Below are 27265 nucleotides of genomic sequence, written 5' to 3'. Positions count from 1 at the left end.
TGCAAAATTCACAATCTAGATAGACTGACAGGTAGACCAAAGAAACTTCAGCATGAAAGAAAGCTTGCACTGGCAACTGTGATGCGATTCATCCACATCGTGTTTTTCTTCAAAAGTTAGTTGCTGGTTTATGCACTTCTCAGATTTTTTTCCCCATATAATGGATGGTCTTCATTAGTTTCTCTGTAGAACTGATCTGTGGAAAGCTGAGGTGACTCTGAGGGCACCTGGCTGTCAGGTGACCCTCGACCACTGTGGTGTAGTTGCTGCTTTGGTTCTAGCACCTGTGACAGAATGGAAGCCCAGTCCTCTCTCTCCCACCTGTGAGTGCCCAAACATGCAGTTGTGGATAGCAAAATGTAAGAAAAATCAAAATGAAATCAATTTGCCTGGGCAGGCAGAACCTTCCTTCCTCACCCCATAGACATAGAACAGACAGTATTGTTTTGATGAAGCCTTTTCACCAGGGAAACACAGGGACAGAGGAGCAGAATAACTTCATTAATTCTTGTCAGTTTTGCTAAATTGTCTCATTTTAATCTGTTTCCTTTTGGGATCCTCCTATCTCAAGCTAAAATCCCCAGAGCTACAGAGATACCCTCCTCTCGCTGCCTATACCAATGGCAGCCTAAGATTGTCTGGAAAAATCATAATAGCACTATGAGGATATGGCTGGCAATACCTTTTCAGCTTTGTGCGATACTGATGGAAGTACATCTGAATAATGGCTGAGATGGTGGAGATAAGACTTTTTTCTCTTTCTCATTCCTGCTGGCCCTCCTCTGTAGATCAGCTCCCCCATAAGGTGTGCAGCTGAAATGATCTCACTGAAGACCCTGACCCTGGAAGACCTCACCCTTTGGACATGGCAAAATACGGTGTTCTGCTCTGGCCCTTTGCTGTGGAGAGCTGGGGCATTGCCTGCTGTAGGGAAGAAAAGAGGAGAATGCTTCCCTCTCCTCCTCCTCATCTCTGAGGGGCACCCAGGAAGATGCTACTTGCCCAGCACCATCAGGGAGCAGCGAGATCAGAGCACAGGCAGCTCTGAGGTCAGAACAGGTGACATAGGGCCTGCAGATCCACGGTGATGTCTGTACTGCATCGACTCACTTTGGCCTCATCCGCAGTGGGGCTGCAATCCTGGACGTGTTAGCAGGAACCTTGTCTGTCAGCAGTGCAGGTCCCAGGCATGGAACCTGCATTCCTCTGCAAGCTCTAGCACCTACCACAGCTTTGATGTCCAGATCAGATCTGAGTTGTTATGTTGAGCTGAATGCCACGTTTCTCCTCACTCACACTCAGTATTGCACTCTCATGCAGCACTGTAGCACTCTGCTGAGTGACACCAGGATATCCTGGCTGGGTATCACAGCTGGGTTGACTGCGTTGACAGGAGGTGCAGACCTTGCACTTCTTTTGATTACAGTTACTACACACATTAGGGGACAATCCTGCAAGAGCCATATTGAAGATTCTTCAGTTCAAGTCCTGCCTCTCATGGCCAGCTGCAGTAGCAGGAGGCTGTCTGGTCTTACGGTCAGCGAGATGAAAGGTGGAGAAAATTCTGGATTCCCTGGATGCTTTTTTTTTTTTTTTTTTTTAAATTTCATAACATTCAATTAGTCTGTTCCTTTGCCTTACCTCCTGACATCAGGCTTCTTAGAAAGTGATATATACCCCTGGCTACTGGTGGGGTTTTGCAGGATTAGTTTAGCAGCATGTTTCCTTTGGTCTTGCACGCACACACTACACCTGAGTATTCAGGTTATAAACCATTTCATGTATGAGCTGATCTCTCTAGCTGGTGTGTAAATGTTCATATAAAAGCACTCATCTGCACATAATATTGTCTTTCCCCAGGCACAGAATAGCAGCTTCAATTATGCAGCCATAGCTGAGGAGCGGGAGAGCCCACGTGTATCAGTTCATGCAGAAAAGACAAATGCCCCATTTAAAATCCTAAATGGAGGGGCAACAGGACCAACATGAGTATCAAAACTTGTTTTCTCTTTCCAGTAAACACCAAAGTTGGCCTTCGTTTTCTAAGGGGCAGCTTGTGAAATGGTAACTGAACAGCTGCTAGGACATGGTCCTGTTTTAGACAGTAAGAAAATCCCAGGATAATATCTCTATATTACACAAGTTCTGCTCTCTATAGGATGAAAATATGGTTTAAACATCCAAGGAATATATAAGCACTAAACTTTAAAAGAGGGAGTTGTAGACTCTGAACAACTACAGAACTTTTTATAGGCACCTGTCTATCAATGATTAGCTAAAGGCTTTACAGTTTAAAATGTGTCACTGTGTTTTGTAACTAAAGATAGAAACATAAATACCCAGGACTCAATCCGCAAAGACTTAAAAGACCATGTGTCAGGGGTGCATGTATCATACCCTGGAACTAAGAGTTTATAAAAGAAGTGTTGACCTCGCGGCTTGAAAACACTGTCAGCAGCTGGTGGAAGCCCGCAGGGAGAGAATTGTGCAAGTTGTTGTCTTCAGATGTTTCTTTCTGTAATGTTTCCTATTTTCTCCCTCTGTCACAGGCTCCATGTTGCAATGCCTTTTAATTAAAACATCAGAATGGACTTGCAAGCTGCCCTCTGGCTCACCCTTCCATTATTTCAGGTAAGGCCATTCCCAGCCATTCCCATGCTTTATCCAGGCTAGAAATTCAGGGTCATGTGGTTTCCACTTTTACATAAGGATCATAAAACCATAACATAAATACAGGTGTATTAGGTCAGACTGGCAGCTCATCTCCCCAGGACCTGTGGCCAACAGCAAATGCCTACAAAAGAGAAGGGGACATGATACTTCCCTAAAATACTCTCACATATTTTGCAGCTCAATGACTTCCTGGGCCAAAGGTCTTTGTACCTGATAACCTGCGGTGGATTTTTCTTCCATGACGTTGCACATTTGTGTTGTGCACCTGTGTGAACTTTTCACATCGACAGCCTCCTACAGGAAGGAGATCTACATTTTATGTAAAAGGCAGCTCTTCTTGCCTGTTGGAACAGAGCAGCTACTAATCTCTTTTGATGACCTTCATGCTTATGTTGAAAAAGACAACTGTCATTTGCAAGTCACCTTTTCCATGCCTCTCAGGATTTTACAACCTTTGTCAGATCTCTCTTCAGCCACCTCTTTCCCCTGACTTTGCTGCTTCTTGTACAGAAGCTGTTCCATTGACCCTTCTCCAAACTTTCCTGGTTTCCTTCATCAGTTCTGAGACCTGCACACGATACTGAAGTGCACCAAGGGTTAATGAAGTGGTCCTAGGGAAATCTGTTTAGCTCTCCGTCCCTTTTCCAGTGTGACTATTCTTGACAGTGCATTTGCTTCTTTGACTACTACTCAATCAGAGCTGAGGAGTCCACCCAAGGACCTGCTGAAGCTTGAAGATCTCATCTGTGATTAGTCAGAACTCACCATTTATTTTTACACTCTGCTGACTATCTTTCAACCAACTGTTCATCCATGTGAGTACTGAATTTGGTGACAGACTATCAGAAGCCTTTTAGAAGCTGGAGCATACTCTATGAACAGGAGCTCCCTTATCCATATACATCCCAAAGCCTTCAAAGAACTTCAGGAGGTTTGTGAGGTAGGGCTTCTCTTTACGAAAGTCATGGTGACTTCTCCTTGGAATATTCACTTTTCGTCTCCTTTTTTTTTTTTTTTTTTTTTTTTTTTTCTACATTTTCTAATAAAGGGCTCAGTCAGGCTCTGCTAGTTCCTTGGGTCTCCTCCAGAACCCTTTTAGAAAATTGATGTCACATCTTTCAGCTTTCTAGCCCTCAGGGCCTAAGGCTGTTTCAAGTAAGTGGTTGGTCACCATAGCCAGCACTTCAGCTACTTCATCTGTGAGCTCTGGCAGAGCTCTCAGGTAAACATGATTCACTTGCACTGAGGTATTAAGGTTTGTTTTGCTCTTTTGCTCCTTATAGCTTCTTCTACAGTCACTCCAATTAAACAGATCCTCTACAGGTCCCGCATTAATAAATAAACTCAGTAACCTTCTCAAGTTTGCCCATAAAGAGCACACTTTTCTTCTGCCATGGCCTTACCTTGTCTTTTGCAGTGATAACCTATGGCTCAACAGACAGTCCTACTTCTGAAGTGTTTAAAAAAGAATTTATGAGCTTTTAACACATTTACAGCCTGTTCCTCATTCTGTTTTTCGGCCTGCCTTATTTTATTTTTACATTTAACCTGCCAGAGTTTATGATCCTTCCAATTTTATTTACTGGACATAACTCAGCGATTTGAAGGATGCTGTCTCACTTTTAATAAACACCACTTAATACTGTGTTTTGTCTTGCCAACTTCCTTAGCCTTTCTCCACCTTGATCTGCAGCAGACACTTACTTTGTGTCACTAGTATTAGGGCTGGTGGCAGGCAAAAAACCCACTTAAATTATAAACACTGTCAGGCAGCAGATAACTCTGTGTGTCTGAATGTCCAAAGCTGAACTTCTGTACTCTGGAGCACAGGCTAGCTGCAAGCAGTATGTACTAGTTGTACATTTTGACAGCAGCTGGACTAAACAAAGTGGCATGTCTTGAATCCTCCAATTAGTAGCAAGATGTGAGATAGAACCACCAGTTAGAAGGCTGATCTCAACCAAAACCTAGGGCTCAGGGCTGGAAAGAAGGTGAAGATCATGTCTGGATGAAAAACACTGGAAGTGGGTAAAGATCCTGGAGATGATGGAGACTTGTGGAGACAAATGTTGGGGGATGACCCATGACCTTGGCCAGTAACACTCAAGACTGGTAACTGTGAGGAGCTGCACAGGATGAGCTGACAACTTCCACCTTGACCGGCCACCCACAATGTCCCAGCTGTGAAGGGAAGATGAGAACTAGTGAATGTAATGGTGTGGGGAAATCAAGTTGAGTGTGTGAGATACCAAGCAGGTTAAAATCTCCAGTCTTGTTAATTCTTAAATAAACATCAGTGTTCAGATCTGCTATGAGTTGTCATTTACTCTGTCTCAGCTGAGACAGGTCCTTAACTAGTCTCTATATACCAGCAAGGGTTTAATATCCTTGGCTTCCTTCTGCAGTTTCTTTCCAGCATGTTTCCTCACTAGGTCAAATGGTCCTGCAAGGGAAGTGAGCCTGGGCACATTATAGGTGTCTGTCTCATAAAAGACAAACAATTCCCACTCCTAACACACAATTACAAGGAAGGAATCCTCTTGACAGTTAACATACATTTGCCCACACAGAGTTTTAATTTCTCTCTACCTAGCTGTATTCTAGACCTGTAAAACAGTTTTGGATTGATAGCTACCAAATGTTTTCATCTTTGCTTTGGTAGGGTGTCCATTGTGAAAGCAGCAAACAATTTCACTTCATGGCTCAATGTGAAGATGAAAAGCTGGCAGCTGTACTGAAGATGACAAGTTCTTTCATTCTGAATTGCTGAGGGCCCATTCTCCCCTCTTGTTTCAGACTCCTAATAAAGAACCTAGAGAAGATACTTTTATAATGCTGTACTAGGCACAAGAACTTGAGAGCTCAGCTATCACATTAGCTCAGTGGTCATGGCATACATGATTTGGTTTCTGCTAGTGGTCAATATCACAAGGAAATATACCCATGCTAGTTCCGAATGAGCCATTTGTCAAATACTTTTAGAGAAATGTTCCCTGAAGCAACTGGGTTTTATTTTTCTGTCTCCCTTTCGTTTCCATCTGTCTATGTGTCAATCTTTATTTACATGCTAGTAAAGCTCTAATTTGTACTGTCTATATCAATTTTTAATTCCTGCTGCATTCTCTACTTTAGATTATCTTGTTCTGCCTGTTTTTTATGTAGGGCCAACTCTTAGGCCTTCCCAAAGGCCATCATCACAGTATCAACCCGTTCAGACATGAAGGACCTGAGCAGGCAGGAAGCCACTAGCCCCTTGAGTCACTAATACCTGTTTCCAGAAGCCTGAGGTGGGGAAAGATGAATTGCACCGTCTTCTGCCCACAGCATTCTTCTTGCTGGCAGGAGCTGAACTCTCCCTCTATAATCTTTCCTGCTTTCCTGCTGCCCATTATACACCAATGAGGGCAACATGTAGTGCTGATGTTTTTTTAAAAAACAACATGGCAGGATATGCCAACACCCTCAATCTCATCTTTTTCTGAAGGCCATTCAGAACAGAGTTCTTCAGCCAGTGGAGGATGTGATTCATTACTGTACACCACATTCCACCTAAGATGCCTGGTTTCTATTGGTTTTCTGCTCTGAAGAAGCAACTGTTAATACTATTTATCACTATAAGGGTAACCCAGGTGGAGAAGTTGAAAGGGACCCAGGAACAGAGCTGGGAATCTCACTGTAAACACCTCACCAAAAAACGGCATATCTTTCTGTTGCACATGTCCAGCACTGTGCCCAAGGAGTGCCTGGCCTGTAGTTGGGATACTGGGCACTTTATGCTAAAATAACAAAGACTAGTTGTCACCTACTGTACAAGGGCTGGGCTTTACTCCAGGACCAAAACTGTCAGGTTGGTAACAGTGCAGATGAACAAAAGGAGATAAACCCTGTGTCAAAGAGCTGAAGAGAGAAAGACTTGAAAGTCAGCCAGAGATTCAGTGACAGTACTGCAAAGGAATTCTGGCAATGTGGGGTGAACATCCCAGCTCTGGTGAAATGCTAGATCTGCCAGTGACTTGAAAAACAGGATGAAAGAGTTAGTTCAAGATTAAAGAAGGCCTGTAGAAAGGCTGAGAATAACACAACAACATTCAAAGTTGTCACGTTTTGATAAGAGCTGAATGACATCGTGTTGTGGTTTAAGCCCTGCCAGGACCGGAGACCATGTTGCCGTTGTCCCTCAGCCGGTCGGGCTGGAAGTGAGGCACAAACCCCGGGTTAAAATAAGAAGAAATTTAATACAACAGTGTGATAAACAATCTGAACAACAACTGTAGCAATGATAACAACAATAAACAGCAATAACAGTAAGCAAGACAAAAGATATACAGAGAAATACCACAAATGGTTATGGAACAAGCCCCGTGCTCCCCGCGACCCAAAGCTACAAAGGAAAAAAAGTTCCTGCGCTCCCGTGTGTGGACCTGACATCAGCATGGTATGAATAACCCGCCTGGAGATCCCTTCCCCCTCTCTCTCTACTGGGGAAACTTAACCCTATCCTAGCTGAACCAGGACACATCCGACACATCCTCATAAAGCAAGGTAGGTCAATGGACAGCACAACTGAAGGCTAAATGCATATGACAAATACAGTGTGCCATATGTTAGAAGTAATAATTTAAGCTATTCATAAGCTTTATTGGAAACTAAATGAACTAACCACTCAAGACAAAGACCCATTCATTATAGTAGGCAGCTTAGTCAAAACACTCTGTGCATTACACAGTTGAAAGAGCAAACAAAATATTAGGATATGAAAGTAAGAAAGAAAATGATATTGAAAATACGATGCCAATGCGTATATCGATAGTACAGTTTCCCCTGGAAAATGCAGTTAGTTCTAGTCACTTGATCAGAAAAGAAGAATAAAAGGAAGATTAGAGAGGTCCAGAGGTGGTGATGATAGTTCTTAGACAGTCATTCTGACTTCCATTTGAAAAGAAGCAGAACTGCAGGATTATTTAACTGTTTACAACACATGTAGCGATCTGTGGGAAGGAGGTGACATTCTCACAGAAGCAGAGACCCCCTTCCCTGCAAAGCTGACTGTCTTTATTCAGGTCTCCAGAGAAGTACAGGACATCAAGCTGCCATGACAAGATGTGCTTGCTGACTGGCATATTTTAACCGGCAATTGGTTTGGTTCTGCTTCCATTGTGGACAGGAGATCTCCAGGCAGTGGAGAGATGGTTCTCTTGCCCTCTTCCATTGACCAGTGCCCTCTGCTCAAGTGCTGACGTGGGCATCCAGGCATACATTTTGCTTTTTCTCTGTCAGAGAGAAGCAGGTTCTCCAACAGAAATTTGCAGGAATTGGGAGAGGGTGGAACTCAGATGGACTGTATTGGAAACACCTCACTTACTGCTCAGTGGAAGACGCTTGGGGCTTCCTTTGTCTCATGCTATGCTGAGTGCTCAGTCTGCTTGGAAACTGATGAGTTTCCTACAACAAGGACTGGCTGGACTGCCTGTAACCAGGCTCCAGGGGTTAGCTCATGTGGCTTTCTAGCCAGAGACCAAGGGACACTGCAAAACATTCAAAACTGCAGCAGCTTTGACGCTTTCTTGACAGTGAAAGGTGACAGAAGTAACAAAGTAATAGTTGCTACAATAGTGAGAGCAAGTCACTTAAACCAAAAATGGCAAAGGCATGCATTTCAAAATGGGATTTGATATAAAATGGGACTAATCTGATTTAGAGTCAGATTTACTACAGTACCATGTTTATAAGGATGTCCAGAAAGAACTCAAAACCTCAAGCCTAGTGGATTTTGCAACAGCCTGCATAAGTTGGGTCTAACTGACAATTTAGAAAATCAGCTGCCTAAATGCCATTACAAAACTGGGTCTAAAATGCTTCAGAAAGACCTGTCTGCTGAGTCACAGAGGCTCCCAGAGGAATCAAGAAATGATCTTACAGCATTTTGCATTGCATGGCTGGTTTTCCAGACTGATTTAACTATCAGTTAGGAAGTCACAGGACACAGTAAGGATGGGACCAGGATATTTCATTTCCTGAAGGTCCTCCAAAACTCCTGCTGGCCATGTGCACACCTGCTGTTCTAAGTGTCTATAGAATGCAAGTCCTGAGCTTATACTTCTTACAGAATCACAGAATCATCTTGGTTGAAGGAGACCTTGAAGATCCTCCAGTTCAACCATTAACCTCACCCTGACCGTTCCCAACTCCACCAGATCCCTCAGCACTGGGTCAACCCTTAATGCAAAGCTAACAGCACATCACTTAAACATGCTATGATAAAGGATAATGATTTTGCTAAGTGTGACATGACTGGAAAATAAAGCAAGAAAGTTTTCATGTGCTTGGCCTTGACTGGATCCACATGATACATGAGGAAATAAACAGTGGGAACATCCTCTGCATACATCTCAACTACAGGATTTTCTGAAACCAAAGATTTACATAGGAAAACATCACGTGAAAGCCAGTCAACTGAAATTCAGTGCAAATATGGTTTTTAAAGTCAGACATAAAAATGTGAACTTCAAGTCACAGTTTCATTTTTAATTGTAATTACTTTTTTTAATGGGAAAAGGGGAAACACTTAATTTTGAGTCTGTCAGAATGCTTGTTTGGATGGTGTCACTTCAATTAAATGCTATTAGTGAGTGTGACTAACTCCAGGGGAGAAGAAAGATGACTAAAGAGTTTTTTCCTCTAATATTTTCTCCTTTTTCTGTTTTAAATGAAGATCCAGCTGTATGACGGTACAGCTTTTGCATGGCCCAGAGTATTTTACTATTAGTTCCCTAGAGACCAGAAGAATCCTTCCTACAAGTAACTTCAGGAGTTAAGACATGTGGAGTATCCTCGGTCCCAATTCAGTGCCATCCCAAACAGACTTAATCTGATCTACTGACTGCAGTAGATTTCTTCTGGAGAAAAATGGCTGGGGTGGCAGCATCTCTCCCCTCCTTACAAATACTGTGAGCATTAATGCAGTTTCTTGTAATCAGGATGAAAATCATGGTAGCAAAATGAAAAATAATGTCTTGTGGAGTATCCCTAGATGTGGAATATAATGCTATACAAAATCAAGCAGGCTTCTGACTAGTGTCTCCCCCAGTGATGCACAAGTATAGACCAGTGATGATGGAAGTCTCTGTACCCAACAGAATGGAGAAAATCCATGGACGAGCTAGAGGAAGGGACTGAATGATTGTACTGCATGCATGATAAACCCATTATCAATTCAGAAATTTTAGCTCTGTTCGTTAAAATAAAAGCTCATTAATTAAGGGGTAATGATAAGTTGCTATCCTCATCATATAAATAAAGCTCAAATCATGGTATTTATTATGGTGTGCTCTAAAAGCATTAATCCAACAGCCATTCAAACAAGGCTGTGAAACACAGGTAGTATATTAATGGAAAGTAGAACATTAAAAAAACTGGAGAACAAAGAAGAAAATATCACCGGGCAATATATTAAGAAATTTCTTGAACATATTAAAATTGGAAGGTGTCATGTATGCCAGATCCTCATAACATAAGGCTGTAAGAGATAGCTAAAGAGGGTGAAAAGCTAAAGAGAAAGTTAAGGAGGAGCAGGAGAGCTAAATGAATGATATGTTATTGCTATTGCTATCACAAAAAAAGCCCGGACATTCTTATCCCAAGGGCAATTGTTTTGGAGCCATAATGTGACATTAACAGAGGTAGAAGGTCCTTAAAAAGAGATTAGAGAACAGCCCAAGCAATTTAAATTGCATCTAAAAGGCTGGCAGAACCAGACAGTTCATCACAGCACTCCACAAGCAATGAAAAGAGCTCTAATACAGTAGGTTTATGATACATGCATACAAATGCCACTGGCTTTGAATGAAAAAGTCAATACACTATCTGATATTATTCCACAGCAATTCCAATCCACCCTTCTGGTACCTATGCACGTGTAATGCACTCCCAGCAGTGTGCGTGAAGTTCCCCTCCATGTCAGTCTGTGTAGGGCATGAATCAAAGCTAAACCCTCTTACAGAGACTTGTATTTCAGTGGCTGCTCCAGAGTCTGCCTCTGATGGCTGCAACAGCTGCCAAGCAAAGGCAACAATGTAAAAGGCAAAGGGATGTCCTCTGGAACCAAAGGCTGGTTAGCCTGACAACAATCCAAGGAAAAACAATGGGAAAACAGAATTTTGGGTTGAAGATCAATTAATACAAAATTATAGGACAGAAACATAATAGCTGCCAGTCAGTAAGGCTTCAAGGAATACAGATCTTATTAAATCCAAGTTTGGTTGACAAGCACGTGCCTTCAAAAGTGAAATATCTGAGCTTTACATGTGACATAAAGCATCCATTCATGGACCAAGCATTGCCCAACAGATTTGTAAAAACAGATACCAACAGAAACAGATGATCAGTTTATGGGAATTCCTCCAACCTCGGTAAACCACTCACTGTTAACCAATATGTTCATCAATACTCTGGCAGAAAATACAAAAGTGCTGCTGGGAAAATTTGCAGAAAATGCATGGAATACGGCAATGGTAAATAATAACCAGGACAAAGCATTTCCCTCAGATTGCTCTCAAACATCTGTATTTAATACAGTTAAATTCAGACTTACACATCAAGGCAAGAAATTCAAGCCACAGGCACAGAAAGGGTACCACATCCTGCAAAGTATTACTGGCAGCTTAACATGACCTTTCCATTGCACGCTGTGGCAAGGAAGGCTAATGTAACTTGTGCACGTCTAAATGAGGAAGTAATAAGAGTATGTAAATGTGGAATTTTTTTCATTATCTGGCTGTGCTGAGGCTGTTAAAGCAATACTGAATATATGCCAAACAGAAGGATGAGTAAATGGGAAAGATACAGAAATAAAGCAGAAAACATATCTTATGACTGAAAACCCACTCTGTTTAAATTATTGAGTTAAGAACGAGGAATAATTTGATCAATGTGCATAAATACCGTATGGAGAAAAATGATGAGTGGACTTTTAAATCTATTAGAGTAAGGCCAAGTAAGGACCAATGAAACCAAAGGTCAATTGAATCCCAACTAGAAATTACATGATCTGCGACAAGAGATGTGACCTGACATGGATCATACTAATAAAAAAGGTCCGCTAGACAGCATGTCTTTGGGGAAAATAAATCTTGCTAAATACAAGTGTGGCTGGCAAGCACAGCCCTTCTGAAGTGAAATATCTATACTTCCAATGGGAAGCATCCCTTAGCTGGATCAGGATTACTTCCCTGAATGTGGCATAAATTTACATACTTTATTATACAAAGGCTTTAGAACCGCACAATCATTTGGAAAGTGACTCCATTTGAACACATCTTAGGTTCCTATTAAGGTTTTGTGGAGAGAGATGGTCTCTGGACAGACAAAGGCAGGGGTACAGGTAGAGTGAGAGCTAATTGTCAGTGCTGTTAGATAGTATTTTGTACTGGGCTCTGTATGCTGCTGTCTTTACCTACAGCCATGATACAAAAGAAACATCATGGCAACCTAGTCTAGGCTTAGTGCCATATTTGCTTTGTTTTTCATTTGTAACAAATATAATGTGGAGAAATCCATGGGGTACAATGGCCCAGGGTGCTGTGTGTACTAGCAGTGAAGGAACTATTGGCAGAAGTTCTAAATGAGTAAATGATATTTAATGTTCTTGAGAGGTCACCATACTGCACAATAACTGTTACGGTGAAGTATCTAAAAGCTTGAGATAGGGCTCTTTTTATTAATTTAAGTCTAAATTTAATATTAAATAATACATAATTAAATGTTCAATTATTAAAGCCAATGGTTATCCTACAAGCTCAGTGTTTTCAAGTAGCATAATTCACATATAGGGTCTTGCATAATCAAAATCTGATCGAAATGTCTTTTCTGGGACATTCTGTTTAATGCTGTCTATACTCAACTGTGCAGAGTATGACTCTGTATATGCATCTCTCTGCACCGATTTGCCATCGCTTTCTTCTAACAGCCCTTTATGGATCAGTCTCTTCAAAGTCCCAGCAAGGTCTGAAAGTGCATCATGCACAGAACACTGCTGACACTGATTTGAAGAATTGTACCTTTCTCTAGGCCGGAAGGAAGTCATAGCTTTTGACTGTAAATTCTTTCCTATTTGGAGCTATAGGATGAATTACTTCAATACTTTTGTAAGCTGCCTCTCTCTGGTAGAATGAGAACCAGCTGATACTGCATACTTGGTGTCATTTCTTTTAACAAAACAATGGTCATTCATCAAACCTGAGTTTAATGGTTATTTATAATCTATTCAAGAACCGCTATCCATTAAAAAAAAAAAAAAAAAGTCCTAAAGTTTCCTATAGTCACACTGATTTGACTGAACTCATGCAACCATTTCAGACATTTAGAATTAGCATCTGTTGCAAGCACAGTCATAGGTTCCATCAATGGTCAACTGTCCCAGTGGATTCACTGTTACTGTATTTGGGCACATGTTCCACTTGACTACTAGCTTAAAACTGTTTTTTCCATTTCCTTTACCAATGTCTTGGCCAAGAAGTCTCATGTCAAGGCTTTGATTTCTATAGTTCCTAAATAACCTTCACATAATTCCTCCTAGAGACACAGGTAGAAGTTCTTTCTGAGCAAATTACTGCTCCTGGTCCAGTGGGGAGATGACTCTTTTCTACAAGGCAAAAGGGTCCTTTATATGCCATAAAAGTAATTTGTTCTCCTTCCTTGAAACTTCATCCACTGTGTGAAGCAACACCAGTCCTTCATAGTGCATGAAAGTTCACTCTGGGGATAAAACTATGTGGCTGGTTAGTAAAGTGTCTGTGAAGATGGCTGACCACCCAGAAAGAAAATAAATAATAAACTTTCTATGATTATCATGTCTTTGAAGTTAGCTTCAACCCTACCTTGCAATAAATGGAAATCAGCCAAGTCAGAGGAATGATTATAACATGAAACTGAATATTCCATGAATCCACTTGTTTCCTTGCCTCACTTTCTGAGTGTCTTCAAGGGGCTCTCAAGGTGCCCTTTGTCATCAGCCCCATTTGTGAGTAGCATCAGGCAAGGTCAGTCCTGGAAGAACCTCCTTTTGTGTAACAAAGACATGCTCTGTCTTAGTAAAAGATACCGATGTCTTGGTAATTGAAGGGATAATTATTATCTGAAGTCACTACAGACAGAGACATTATATGAGCATCTCGTGGAGCCTTCCCTAAAATTCCCAGGTCCAATAAGGCTGCAAAGCTGGCTTCTTTTCCCCAAGCAACAAAGGTACAAATGAGCTTCATAAATATTAGAAAATGCTTCTTTTCATATACAGCTTTTGTTGCAATGCAGCATGTAAGTGACTGTATTAAAAATTACTTTTATGAAAAATTCAACACGTTTGGGGGTGGGCAGGAGCACTGCTTTTTTTTTTTTTTGTTATCATGCAGTGTGTACTACCCCAATTCAGAAGAATCTTAGCCATTCTCTACTAAGTAATTAATAACCATGACTCCTTACTTCACGATGTAGAGGTTGTGTATTTGCTGCATGTAGTTCATTCACCCTTCTTCTAGCAACCCTGTTGGGGCGGTGGTTTCCCTGCACATGTTCTACTGGTGATGTTACAGGACCACACCTTTAGTAAGGTCCAGTTAAGTTTTTCTCATTTTAGTTGCAGACCCATCTAAATAATACTGCATTTATTGTCTGCTTAGTGGAAGAGCTCACAAGTGATGTTCTCAGCTGATGTTATCTCCAAACTGATGAATAAGCGATCTTCTGTTACTGCCCTTGTGGGGAAACAGCTGTGTTTGCTCTATTGACCCGCACATTTCTGTGTGTGGCTCAAGTCATCTGCCTCTCGATTTGGTCTCCCACAACAAAGGCACACTGGTGAAATGCTTGCTTTCTGTTCATAACAAATTCTCCACTGCATTTGTAATGCAGACTAGGTGAGCTTTTGCAGTTGCCTGATACTCAGCAGGTTCCTCTGCCTTCATTTCAATTCTTCCAGAATGAGTAATTTTCACACCACTCTCAGTTAATACCTGTTCTGATTCAGTTTCATTCTCTATACCACAAAGCAGCTGTTTACCATGCACCACTGTTTGAACAGGCCTATCTAGTTCAACAGACACAAAACTGATTAGATAAGACATTAGGCTAAAAGGTCTGGAGAGATGTATGTCACCTAAGGCATCATTCACTTCTTTAAAGCCTTGCAGAATCAATTTCCAGTCAGCCAGACATACCTAAAAGTAAAGCTGGAGAAGGCACCAGTCCATTTTTACCTCTTCATAATGCGTATCACCAGCACAGAGGAAGGAACTGCTGGCTAGGAGGTGCACAGGTGTAATGAAAGACTGTAGGTGTTGCTAGGTGAAGTGAATTTGTATTTGCTTTTATTTTGTGGAAGAGCATATGGCAGCTTTTCACCAAGTCTGAGGTCAATCAGATTTCTAGGCATACAATAATTTACATGAGCATGTCTTTAACCCGCTGATCATTAGGGCAGCACATTTTTCAGCCTGTCAGCATGCTTTCCCTCGGTGCCTAGATGAGCTATCTCATTTTTCACTCATGAACCCGCCAAAGTTCACAGCCTCTACTGTAACCACAACCTGCAAATCATCTGGCAGTCCACCTAAGGATGCTCTGCTCCATGACACTGTGATTGCGCACCTTTGCCTTCTCAAGTCCCCAGGAAACTCTCTTCCCCATTTAATCACAATGCTTTTACTGTGAGACAGAGAGGTCCATCAGCTGCTTTTTAGCAATCATTAAGAAGCCAAATGAATGGGCAGAAAGAAACACAGTGAACTCTGTCTGAAGAAAAGACAGATTTTTCCTCTTCACACACAGAAAGAATATGAAGTAGTAAGTATTTGCTCTGAAGGACATATCCCCTATCATTTTTCCCCTATTTTTTGCAGGACCACCCAGTGTTTGAAATGAGAGAGACATCAGAGATGCTCTTGTAAATGCCTCAAAGGGTTACAAATCTTTGCTCAGAAGGGATTTGAAAAAAGAACAAATGGACTTGCAGTTAGAAGTGACCATGGGAATAGCCACGTGAGCAGAGACCAAGTAAATGAGGGAACTTGAAAATCTTATCAAGGAAGATATTAAGAAAAATGGGCTCAAAAGCAGACTGAGCGGTTATGGAGAGACAGGCCAAAGATGCGGGGAATTTTGACAAAGAGGGAATATCAGTACAGGAGTCCTGAGCCCATGTCCCACCTCTTGCCATACCTCCCCACTGCTATTCTGTAGCTTATGGGACAGCCTGCATTTGGGGGAGGGTCAGTCCATAAACCAGAGCAACACGCAGAATTAGCCTTACTCAATACATTCTCCTAAAACGAAAAGTCACAGCCCACCATCAGAAGAGAATGGGCATCTGATAATCAGAGGTGACAGAGTCCTTTAAGAGGATTCTTTCTGTTGTACTATTTACAGTCATGCACTTAAATCCTTAGTGCATTGTGTAAAATTTTGCCTCTTCCAAATGTGACAGAAATTACTTATACATTTTGTTCTGGACTACCCTGAATGTCTTTGTTACTGGAACAAAACACTGCAAAAATAAGTAATGAGTGTGATTTTGATCAGTATTGTACAGGATAAAAGAGCAGCACATGCAGAGAATACTAGCTGCTCTTTTGCAGGCATCTTGCAAAGCTGTGCACCTGGATTATCTTCTGCCTGGTAGCAGGGTAGGTTCTTAAAACATGGCAGCTGCATGCATATACGATGCTCAGAATACGGACAGCACAGACATCACAGAGTCACAGAATCATCTCGGTTGGAAAAGACCTTGAAGACCATCCAGTCCAACCATTAACCTCACACTGACTGTTCCCAACTCCACCAGATCCCTCAGCGCTGGGTCAACCCGACTCTTCAACCCCTCCGGGGATGGGGACTCCCCCCCTGCCCTGGGCAGCCCATTCCAACGCCCAACAACCCCTTCTGCAAAGAAATACTTCCTGAGAGCCAGTCTGACCCTGCCCTGGTGCAGTTTGAAGCCATTCCCTCTTGTCTTGGTGCTTGTTCTTTGGCTCAAGAGACTCATCCCCCCTCTCTGCACCCTCCTTTCAGGGAGCTGTAGAGGGCCATGAGGTCTCCCCTCAGCCTCCTCTTCTCCAGACTAAACCCCCCCAGTTCCCTCAGCCGCTCCCCATCAGACCTGTGCTCCAGACCCTGCACCAGCTCTGTTGCCCTTCTCTGGACACGCTCGAGTCATTCAATGGCCTTTTTGGGGTGAGGGGCCCAAAACTGAACCCACTCATCAAGGTGCAGCCTCACCAGTTCTGAATACAGGGGTCAGATCCCTTCCCTGTCCCTGCTGGCTACACTATTGCTGACACAAGCCAGGATGCCATTGGCCTTCTTGGCCACCTGGGCACACTGCTGGCTCCTGTTCAGCCAGGTGTCAATCACACCCCCAGGTCTCTCTCTGACTGGCAGCTCTCCAGCCACTCCTCCCCAAGCCTGTAGCGCTGCTGGGGGTTGTTGTGGCCCAAGGGCAGCCCCCGGCATTTGGCCTTATTGAAACTCCCCCAGTTGGCCTCAGCCCATGGCTCCAGCCTGCCCAGGTCTCTCTGCAGAGCCTCCCTACCCTCGAGCAGATCAACACTCCCACCCAACTGGGTGTCATCTGCAAACTGACTGAGGGTGCACTCGGTCCCCTCATCTAGATCATCAATAAAGATGTTAAACAGGAGTGGCCCCAACACCCAGCCCTGGGGGACACCACTCGTGACCGGCCGCCAGCTGGATTTAACTCTGTTCACCACAACTCTCTGGGCCCGGCCATCCAGACAGTTTTTTACCCAGCAAAGCGTGTGCCCATCCAAGCCACAATCAGCCAGTTTTGCCAGGAGAATGCTGTGGGAAATGGTGTCAAAGGCCTTACTAAAGTCAAGGTAGAGAACATCCACAGCCTTTCCCTCATCCAATCAGCAGGTTGCCCTGTTATAGGAGGAGATCAGGTTTGTCAAGCAGGACCTGCCTTTCATAAACCCACAATGACTGGGCCTGAGCATCTGGGTGTCCTGCAGGTGTTGTGTGATGGCACTCAGGATGAGCTGCTCCATCAGCTTCCCAGGCACCAAAGTCAAGCTGACAGGCCAAAGAAGGTGGTTGTTAATTTTTGATATTTCAGCTTGGGAGACACAGAAAAATCCCATGCTTTCCATGCTGAAGCATACTTAGAGCCTTCCTAAGCTGTAGATGGTAAATTCTTTATAGGATGAATGGCACTCAATTTAACTAACTCATAGTAATGCTGTGCTAGGGTGTCCAGTTCAGATGAGCTAATAACCACTGAGTTAAAAATGTTATTTTTATATACAGATCCACACAAGCACCCTCCACAAATGATGTAAAACAGTTCCTCCAAAAGGTTTCTATTACAAGTACATAAAATTAACAATTAGAAGACAACAAATAGACGACAACTCATATGTGTTAATCAGATAATGCCATTAAATGGTATATAATTAAATTCTGAAACACAGTATTTATTCTCCTCAGCCACCAACCCCACTGGCAAGGGCTGCTCTGGACAGGAGCTCAGGCTAAGGAGCCATGAGTTCACCAGGTTTGCCTTATCTGCCCCACACACCACCTGGTCAGTGATTGCAGACACTATTAGCAGCTGCTGCCTCCAGTCTCAGGCATGGAGACTTCCTAACACTGCCCTTGCTCTCACAGGTTGCTCAAGAAACCCTTGAGCTGATCATGAGAAGAGGGAGCTGGCACTGACTACTGGCAGAAGTACCACTGCCAATGTGATTGACTTTAGTGGGAAGATTTTCTTCTGTCTAGTTGTCAGAAAACCCCTCTGGGGATGCTGGAGGATGCAAGTTTATGAGGTGAACTCATTACTCCCAGGGCTCAGGAAAGCTTTCTGAGGGTAATGGGCTGCAATGCCTGATATGAAGTAGGTGTGCACACAAATTTGGCATTTACTTGCTATTCATGTGTTTGATTTTTAAATGAAGTGAAAACATGCACAAATATCAAATATGCTTGACAGCCAACACCACATAATGGTGGTCATTTCAAGTATAACCTGTTCCTTTGAAGCACCCACTATTCCTGCCCAGTCATGTTATCCCCCACATACTCTTTCTTGATGCTGATTTCCTCCTTTAAGGTAAGTATGCATACCCCAAAGCCTAGATTGGCAGGATGCTTTACGTTTTGATGCAGACATTTTTCAGCGCCAGACAAGCAATACATGAATGAGAGAACATTCTTCCCGGTTGGGGAATCCTCAACAGACACCACACTATTAGCTATGATGTGAATGGTGTGAAAGGAGGGTGCAAAGAGATGGGGATTAGTCTCTTTAACCAAGTAACAAGTGACAGAAAAAGAGGGAATGGCCTCAAGCTGCGCCAGGGCAGGGTCAGACTGGCTCTGAGGAAGTATTTCTTTGCAGAAGGGGTTGTTGGGCGTTGGAATGGGCTGCCCAGGGCAGGGGGGGAGTCCCCATCCTTGGAGGGGTTGAAGAGTCGGGTTGACCCAGCGCTGAGGGATCTGGTGGAGTTGGGAACGGTCAGTGTGAGGTTAATGGTTGGACTGGATGGTCTTCAAGGTCTTTTCCAACTGAGATGATTCTGTGAATATCCTGCTTTACTTCCCAAGTTGACAAGGCATAAAGGAAAAATCAAAAATATGTTTATTCTGGATACTTTTTGCTAACACAGGGAAAACTAAATTTGTCTGTGACTTGCCCACTTCTGCCAGTATGCTCCTGAAAAGCAGAATAGCTTTGAAAGGCAGAAACCTCAGAGAGAGCCAGCAATTGCAGGATTCCCCTGAACCAGGGTCAAGCCTGTACTCATCTACTCTGAGTAAAGTGACTTTGGTGAATCAGGTGCCTAGAGCAATGCAGCTTTCCCACAAATGCCAAGACAAAGCCTTTTACTTTGGTCTGACTGATGGTTTTGAGTTGATTGAGACTGGAGAGGAACCAAACTGTAGTTCCCACAAGTGAATGCTGACACAACATCTTCAAAGTTTGCGGCATGGTTAGCCTTTATTTTGGTTAGACTATCCCAAGCAGAGGAAATTGCACATGCAAATGGGTATGTGATCCTCATATTCACTCATGGTGTTCCAATTTCAGGCATGTTTGGACCAGTTTTCTGTGATGACCAGAATGGGTCAAACAGAATTTGCTACACATTAGCAATATCTTCATTTGGTAGCCTCACAAGCTAATTCTGTTATTTAAGAATGCAGTAGATATTAAAACCACATACTGAATATCACATTGGATAGCACAGTCAAGCATATGGTAAGGTATAGAGTATTCATAAAGGATCAGAAGACAAAATGCCAGAATACCATCCATGTGCCGGTGGGTGGAACACTTTGAATGAATGGGTAAATGTAACTTAGTCATTAGTATAATTTTATCAGTTCAGAAATATCCCTGCCAGATCAAAGTAGCTATCTATTATTTTCCCGATAGCACATGTTATTTTCCTCCATTACTCAACCTGCTTTAATTTGATCGTATATAAGTTTAAAACTGTGGGGAAAAAAATACAGCCTGTATGGAAAATTGCTGTGGGATTGCAAAAGATGTAGAGCTTGCCAAAGAAAATGAACTCTAAAAACTGTTTTCCTTGTTTATGTGCTCTCTCCAGGCCCTCTTGTTTATGTAAGGGCTCAATATATGATCAAGTTACCTTGCGTCAGCTAGACTGGTAATTGTCTGTGTGTGCACTTTTGGCCTGTAGTGAATGCAAGAAAATTTAAGCCCCTTTTACTGCAGGCAAACCTAACACAACTTACCTTACATTCCCTGTGGGGTGGGAGTGTGCACCTAACTTACATGCAGAGATGTGCTACATCCCAGGAGCTGTGTCTGAGACCCAGGGTTATGAAAGGCACCCTAAAAGGCATCCAGGACAGCTTGTCTTTTTTTGAGAGTATATTACACAGGCACACAAATGAAGGACTTACCTGCCATGCCTCAACCTTCTTAATGTCTGCACAGGATCCGTTAGTGAAGAGTCCTTTCCCAGGAGTACAGGTGTATATATCCTGCAAGGCATGGGCAATAGAATATACTGCCAAATACACATTATAGGATATCCGCAAGTGCGTGTAGTCCATGTACGGTGTCTCCACACTGGTGATGTTCTCATCCCCTGTGCACTGAGGTCGGAAGGCAGCCGTTCCATTTCCAGCTCCCAGTCCCTCTTCATGGCTCTTGTGGAAGGAAGTTGAAGCCGGAGAATTTTTGGATCCATCAGGTAGATAGCAGTTAAACGTCTCCTCCCAAAACTCCTTGGCAAAGCCATTGTTGGTGGACTTCTTGGGATGCACCTTCTGCAGAAACTCACGAAAGCCTGGGATCTGTCCTGCCTTCAGTGCAAACCCGATGGTGCTGCCGATGACACGGAAGAACTCCGGCATGGCTATCAGGGAAGAGCTGGCCCAGGCCTCACTCGCCAGCCAGATCTTGCCGGTGATGTTTCGCCGGACAATCTCTTTGATGAGAGGCTCCAGGTCTGGGCCACTGGAGAAAACAACAATCACCCTTGCTGTGGAGTTCTGGATGACCTCCACCACCTGCTGGATCTCCTCTTCGTCCGAGTACTGGGAGATGAGCTCGCTAAAATCAATGCAGATATCTCTTTCCTCTGCCTCCTCCCGAAACTTTTCAATCCCTGGCCGGCCATAGTCATCGTCAGCTGCAATTGTTCCCACCCAGTTCCAGCGAAAGTACTCAATGATGTCTGCCATTGCCGTGGCCTGATGTTCATCGTTAGGGATTGTGCGGAGGAAGGACTTGAACTGGTTCTTGTTGCTCAAGAGTCGACTGGATGAGGCATAGCTGACCTGTGAGAGCACAGTAAACAAGCAAAACACACCATGAAGTGAAATGCCTGCATCAAATTGCCTACATTCATCTAGCATCACTGTCAACCTGTGTAACCTTGGATGGGATGAAGAGAGAGCTGAGCACCACACTAGCAGTCACGTACTCTTAGCCTGTGGTTGCACATAATCCACTCTGAGAGTCTGTATGTTCTTGCAGCTGTGACTGCCTTACCGAGACACATACAGGACCAGGGGCTCGGACCCAAGAGGCTGGAGCAAGCTCTTGTCCACCTGTAGGATCTGAGGGACAGAGACACTGACACTAGCTTGGAGTAATGGCAAAGAGGTGAGCCATGGGGGGCCTACATGCACCTTGCTGCACTTCCTGCTGAACCCAGAAACAAGAATAAAGTATATTTTAGATGAACAATGGCAATGCACATGATTCAGATGAAATGCAAGCTTCTTCTGCCCTGAACCAGACATGAGACAGCAGGCTGGTATTGCTGTCCCAAACCTACTCTGTCTCTCCTCGTCTCTCACCTCTGTCTCCATCCTTAAACAGGCTCCATCCGGAACCATATGCATGTGATATACAATCCTTGCCAGTCAAAGAGTGCGATGTATATCAGTTCCCTTGACCCTGCAGAGTGGTATGGTAATGCTGGTTGATTCCACTTTAGCAGTATTTCCTGACTGTTGGCCAGAAACAGCAAATGAGCCAGTAGGCATTCCACACTCCATGAGCCACCATGTTTTATAGTTAAAATGGGATTTTATTTCCTTTTCTAAAGATATCAAGAAATATATTTTCTTCCTAATCAGAACAAGTGCCATATGCTCTTAAGATACACTTTAGATTTTCTACAAGTAGAAAGAAAACCATAAAACCCAGAAGATAATAATTTAAAGATCTAGAGAACTTTTAAAACTCACTTATCTTTGCATTTTGAGATTGATATCTGAACTCTTTAGTACTGACTCTCATTTGAAAAAGTCTTCTATAAACAGTTCATTTTGTACAAAGTAGAAATTTGCAGAAAACCTTATCTCCTCCTTAAACTCTAGCATTAAATGTTTCTGCAAGAAGAAAGAGAAGGAGGTTTCCTGGTGCAGTTTCAGTGGCCACAGGATTAAATCCTCCTTCCACAGAGCTATACGCTCCCATGGACAAAGCTCCTGCCAAGTGCTACTCTCATCTCCTACAACCTATTGCTAGGAGGTAGAGGCAAGGTGCCCCACTCTTGCAAGGTACCCTGCTCCTGCATGTGCTGTAAGGGTACACTGAGGTGAGACACTGAGAAACAGAACGGAAGTTAAAACATTTACAGTTTCTATGTCAATGTAATGAATAATGAGCCTTACATTAATTGTAATTGTAAACCCTCCAACTTCTACTAAAATTCAGGGTCTATTAAGCATGGTTTTGCTAATGGCCTTGCTATAAATGGCAGTGATAATATGTATTCTAATGCTGCCCAACAACTCCCAGTTTAAAAGCCTGCTTTTGGTTGCCATACTTCAACCACCTGGCTGAGACTTTGTTCTAGGCTGAACCTCCTGACACCTACCCGTTTCTGCAGCCTCTAGATAAGACTACTGCCTCATAGCACAAATGCCATTTCCTCTTCAAAGCGAAAAGTCTGAGAACTGCAAACATCTCTTTATCTTCAGTCTAACCCACCAACCTGGTAATGTGATGTGTAAATCAACAACACCCCTTAAAATGCCATCATGGTGTTTACCGCACTCCACCTTCCAATGCTACTCCGGGCAATACCTAGATAGCACATACTGGTCTTAGCTTAAACCATTCTTGCCCTGTTCAGAGACCAAATGTCCATTTTTTCAGACTCCTGCAAGGAAATCAGACTGAAACATCAAATAGACAAGACATATTACTGTGCACCAGGCAGTCAAGAATCCTTCCTTCTTCATTTGTGGTGCAGATAGGAATTGGAGCCCTGGCTGAAGGAAAGATATACCCTCTCAGGACAGACTGAGAGTGCAGTGTGACACAGTCTTGTTACAAGGACTCTTGTGAGCTCTGGAACCTGTATTCAATTTAGAAGAGGAACTGGAAATGTTAGTCTATACAAGTCAACACAGAAATGGATAAGGTCAAGCACATTTTCCGAAGCTGTATTCAGTGTGGAAATCTAAAATCAAGAGCAAGAACATTAAGCTATAACATGCCAGCCTCATACTTTGCTTGGGGTCTTAGCAGAGCAACAAGCTTGTTAAACAAAAGGATGGGACCATGGATGCTGGCACTGTCCCCAGTAGAGTGAGCAGACAGCAAGAAGGAAGCTGCAACACAAGAGGTGGCACAACTACACCATCACAAAGATGATGCCAGGACAAGGGAGAGCATATCCACATGCTTTCACAAACCCTGTTTTGGAGACCCTAGGGCAAAAGAAAGGCATGTCAGCCCAGAAGAAACCTTCACAGCACAAGGAACAACTTTACAGATCACCTACTTGAATGATCCAGAGATGATGAGAGACCTAAGAGTAGTTGGCAATGACTCAGTTATGCCTTAAGTGGGCTCTGTGGGAGTTGGGCATGACTAGCCAGTGACCATGGTGAAGTAACATCATGACTAACTTGTCAAGGCTGGCAACTGCCAATGGCTGACCTAAAATACCTGTGTTCACAAACTAAACCCTCTAGACAACCTTAGTCATCCTAGACTAAGTTGCTGTTGGCTGAATATTACTGGCTGCTTGGTAACCTGTGTGTTTGGGGGGTTGTAAATTGCTAGCAAGGCATATTTCTAACCGTAAGAAAGCCTCATATTTTGTATTGTTTCTCTCCTTGAGGTTCTATCGGAAATGGCAAAGATTAAATAATCTTTGTTTAATCTCTGCAGAGCAGAGAGGCAGGCCACTTCTGTAACCTAGACAAGAGAGGTGAAAGCATACCTGAGGTATGTAAAAAAGTCCCAGCAGATTGGCCACAGCGGTAGAGATGCCGGAGCCCGTTGCCCCCACGACTGCAATGGTGGAAGGGATATGTTCTGAGCAGTTGCAGAATTCATCCAGGTTCAAGGAGTCTATCTTGTTCTGGGCCACAAAACTCAGTGTGGCCTCCAGGGCTTTAGAGACTGTATTGCAAGTGTCAAATATCCTGTATCCCAGGGTCATGTTGGGAAGGAGAGTTGGGCTACTGTTTATTTCTTCTATGGCAAAGATCATAGCCTGGAGCCAGCGGAAGCCTCGGAAATTATACCTGGAAGAGTAAAAATAAAAATAAAATAGAGTGAGTAGGAGTGAAGCAGAAGAGAGAAGACCAGGACTGAGACAGAGTGAAGAATTCCAGATACAAAAGGCAAAAGCAACTTATGCTATTTCTTGCATCCTACTAAATTTAGAAGGATTTGCTTTTGTTTTCAGTGGTTACAGAAGAGGTGGGCACATGCTACAAGGTTTTGTTCTGGTTTTCAGCTCAGTTTGGGAGCTCACTTCAAAGGTCCTGAGGATGAGATGAACTTTCTAAGTCCTCTGAAGTCTGGGATGTTGAATGAGAGCATACCTGGGGTGTTGGCTCCAGCCTGTCCCTTCTGCTCAGGACTCTAAACCTGGATCTCATGATTCCTGAGCAAATGCTCTGACACAAAGCTACACCTACCAGCTATCCTTCCAGGCTCCTCTGACATGTTTCTGAATGCAGATGGCAGTGTCTGATAAGCTTGTGCAGAGCACGAGGCTGCCAGGGACTTGGGCTCAGGGATACTTCCCTGTGTCAGCTCCTCAGGGCTTTAGGCAGGCAGAGCAAGCTGAGACACAGCACTGGAATGCCACTGGATGCACAGGTGCCTGGGAGCCCTGCTCAGGGAAATTTGGCCTCACATCACACACTTCACATTGTGAGAGAGAGCATGTCCACCCGCTTATACCAGAGAACAGAGACATGCTATAAATATAGATTCCAGTGTAACTTACTAAGTTGTTAATTGGATACTTCTGTGCTTCCCTTCGAGGAATAGCTTTGCTCATGATTATAGTGCTCTCATACATTTGGTTAGATATGAGCTCAGAAGATGCCATCGGAGCTGGCCTGTGAAATGAAACTGTGTTTTTTGAAGCCTCCTCTGTTCTCTAAAATGGAGAAGCTGAGTCTTCTGACCCTCAGCTGTGCATAGAGCTAAACCAGACCTGGGGAATGTTGGCAAGTGTAATGCAGGACCTGCGAGTCCCTCTTTAGAGCATCCCATGGCTGGCAGTGAGAGAAGTTGATGCAGGGTGAATGATTATTTCTCCAGAAAAGAGAGAAGCTTCTTTGTGGAAAGCAGCAGGAAGAAAGTAGCTTTGATACATGTGATTCTCGAATTTTGCTTACTGTGTTTTCTCCTGTACCATTTGTGGACCCGTGAAGCTGCTGTGTTTTAGGGTAATTCAGCTGGTACAGCAGAATCTTTCATGAACTGAAACCTGCCTTTCCATGTAATGCAGTACGGGTCAGGACAGCAGTTAGTTTACAGTTTTGTTTTGAGTTGCAGCTGAAAACGGGAAAGTGTCAAAGCTGTTATGATTGAGATCCACTGGGAAAACTGATGGGCCCTGGAACTGGAAGAGCTTGGGGAAATAGCCTGCCCAAGAACAGACTTTATATAAAATGATAAATTTTAGGTTTCACATGATTGCCATTCTGAAATTCTTTGAGAGGTGTTGCCATTACCAAGGTGAAGATTTCTCAAGATAAGCTTCATGAAATCACAGACTTTCAATCCCTGAGATATGTGACCTGAACACTTTTTAACTGCTGGATTAAATGAATTGCTTCCAAAGTTGACGTTAGCTATGTTTGACTTCTTCAAAGCTGAATGAACATAGACACATTACTTCCATTCCAGGAGTTTGATTTGATTCATCTGGGATCAGGATTGCTAAAGATATCACATCTAAGGTTTATCTTTAAGTCTTAAAAACTTCACTTATTCAACTTGATTTCACCTGCTCCAGATATCTTTGGCCAAATTCCAAATGAAGTTCTGCTCTGAGGTTGTATCTCAAAGATCCAACAGCATGGTTTCAGTACAGATCTATTCAAGTCAAAAAGTTTGAGTCCAATAAAAATCCTTGGTTATAACTTATGACCAAAATGACAGTTAGCTTTTTTAAGATCACTTTTTAGAAAATGGACACAGGGGTGTGGGTTACCATTAGAAGTAATTTGGTGAGAGTATTTTTTGCTCTAGCAATAAGGAATGAGGTGCAGTGGGAAAGCTCTGAAATAAGAGTGCAAGTCTCAGAGTGAACGAGGCAGCGCATGTTGTGCCCAGAAAAAAGACTTGCCAGGCACCCCACGTTCCCTCATGTGGTCAGTAATACACACTGGCATGAATGGCAGCAAGGAGGGGTTTTGTGACACTTCTTTTTAAAAAGCTAAATGTATTTACAGATACTTTTAATTAAAATGAAAATAGGATTTGAAGCAAGGAACTATATCCAGGCTCCCCATGTGAAAAAAAAAAATAATTCTGTAAGCGTCTTCTATATTTAAAGGGAAGACTGCTGAGAAGCTGGGAAGTTCAAAGGTACTCCTGTACTACTGTGAAAAGCTTCACACATTTGAGTATGTGTAAAAGTAAATTTAAGCCTGCTCACATTAAATTATACAGGTGCAATATGACACAAAATTCTTTTGCCTGTTTGACAGCAATTTGATTTTTTTTGTAAATGTCACAACGTGGTATCCTCAGGTGATACCTTCAAAAGCAGTGAGAACTGGACTGTCTTCCCCTCAACTTCAAAGAAAATATTTGCCATTTAATTCAGTA

General features: G+C 43.0%; 1 protein-coding gene across 1 annotated transcript in view; it reads right to left on the bottom strand.

The window, feature by feature from the left end:
* Positions 1–27265, bottom strand: part of CASR (calcium sensing receptor) — a 50548-nt gene that overhangs the window by 10696 nt on the left and 12587 nt on the right. Inside the window, exons 3-4 of the mRNA XM_026860823.1 lie at positions 24408–24714; positions 20617–21498 (exon numbers count right to left, since the gene is read on the bottom strand). Of these exons, the coding sequence (XP_026716624.1) occupies positions 20617–21498; positions 24408–24714 (1189 nt within the window). The remainder of the gene's footprint in view (positions 1–20616; positions 21499–24407; positions 24715–27265) is intronic.

The sequence above is a fragment of the Athene cunicularia genome, assembly GCF_003259725.1.
Source record: "Athene cunicularia isolate RWA chromosome 1 unlocalized genomic scaffold, athCun1 chr1_part1, whole genome shotgun sequence".
Lineage (NCBI taxonomy): Eukaryota > Metazoa > Chordata > Aves > Strigiformes > Strigidae > Athene > Athene cunicularia.
The sequence above is the reverse complement of the archived record's forward strand: the minus strand, read 5'-3'. Positions and strand labels throughout refer to the sequence as shown.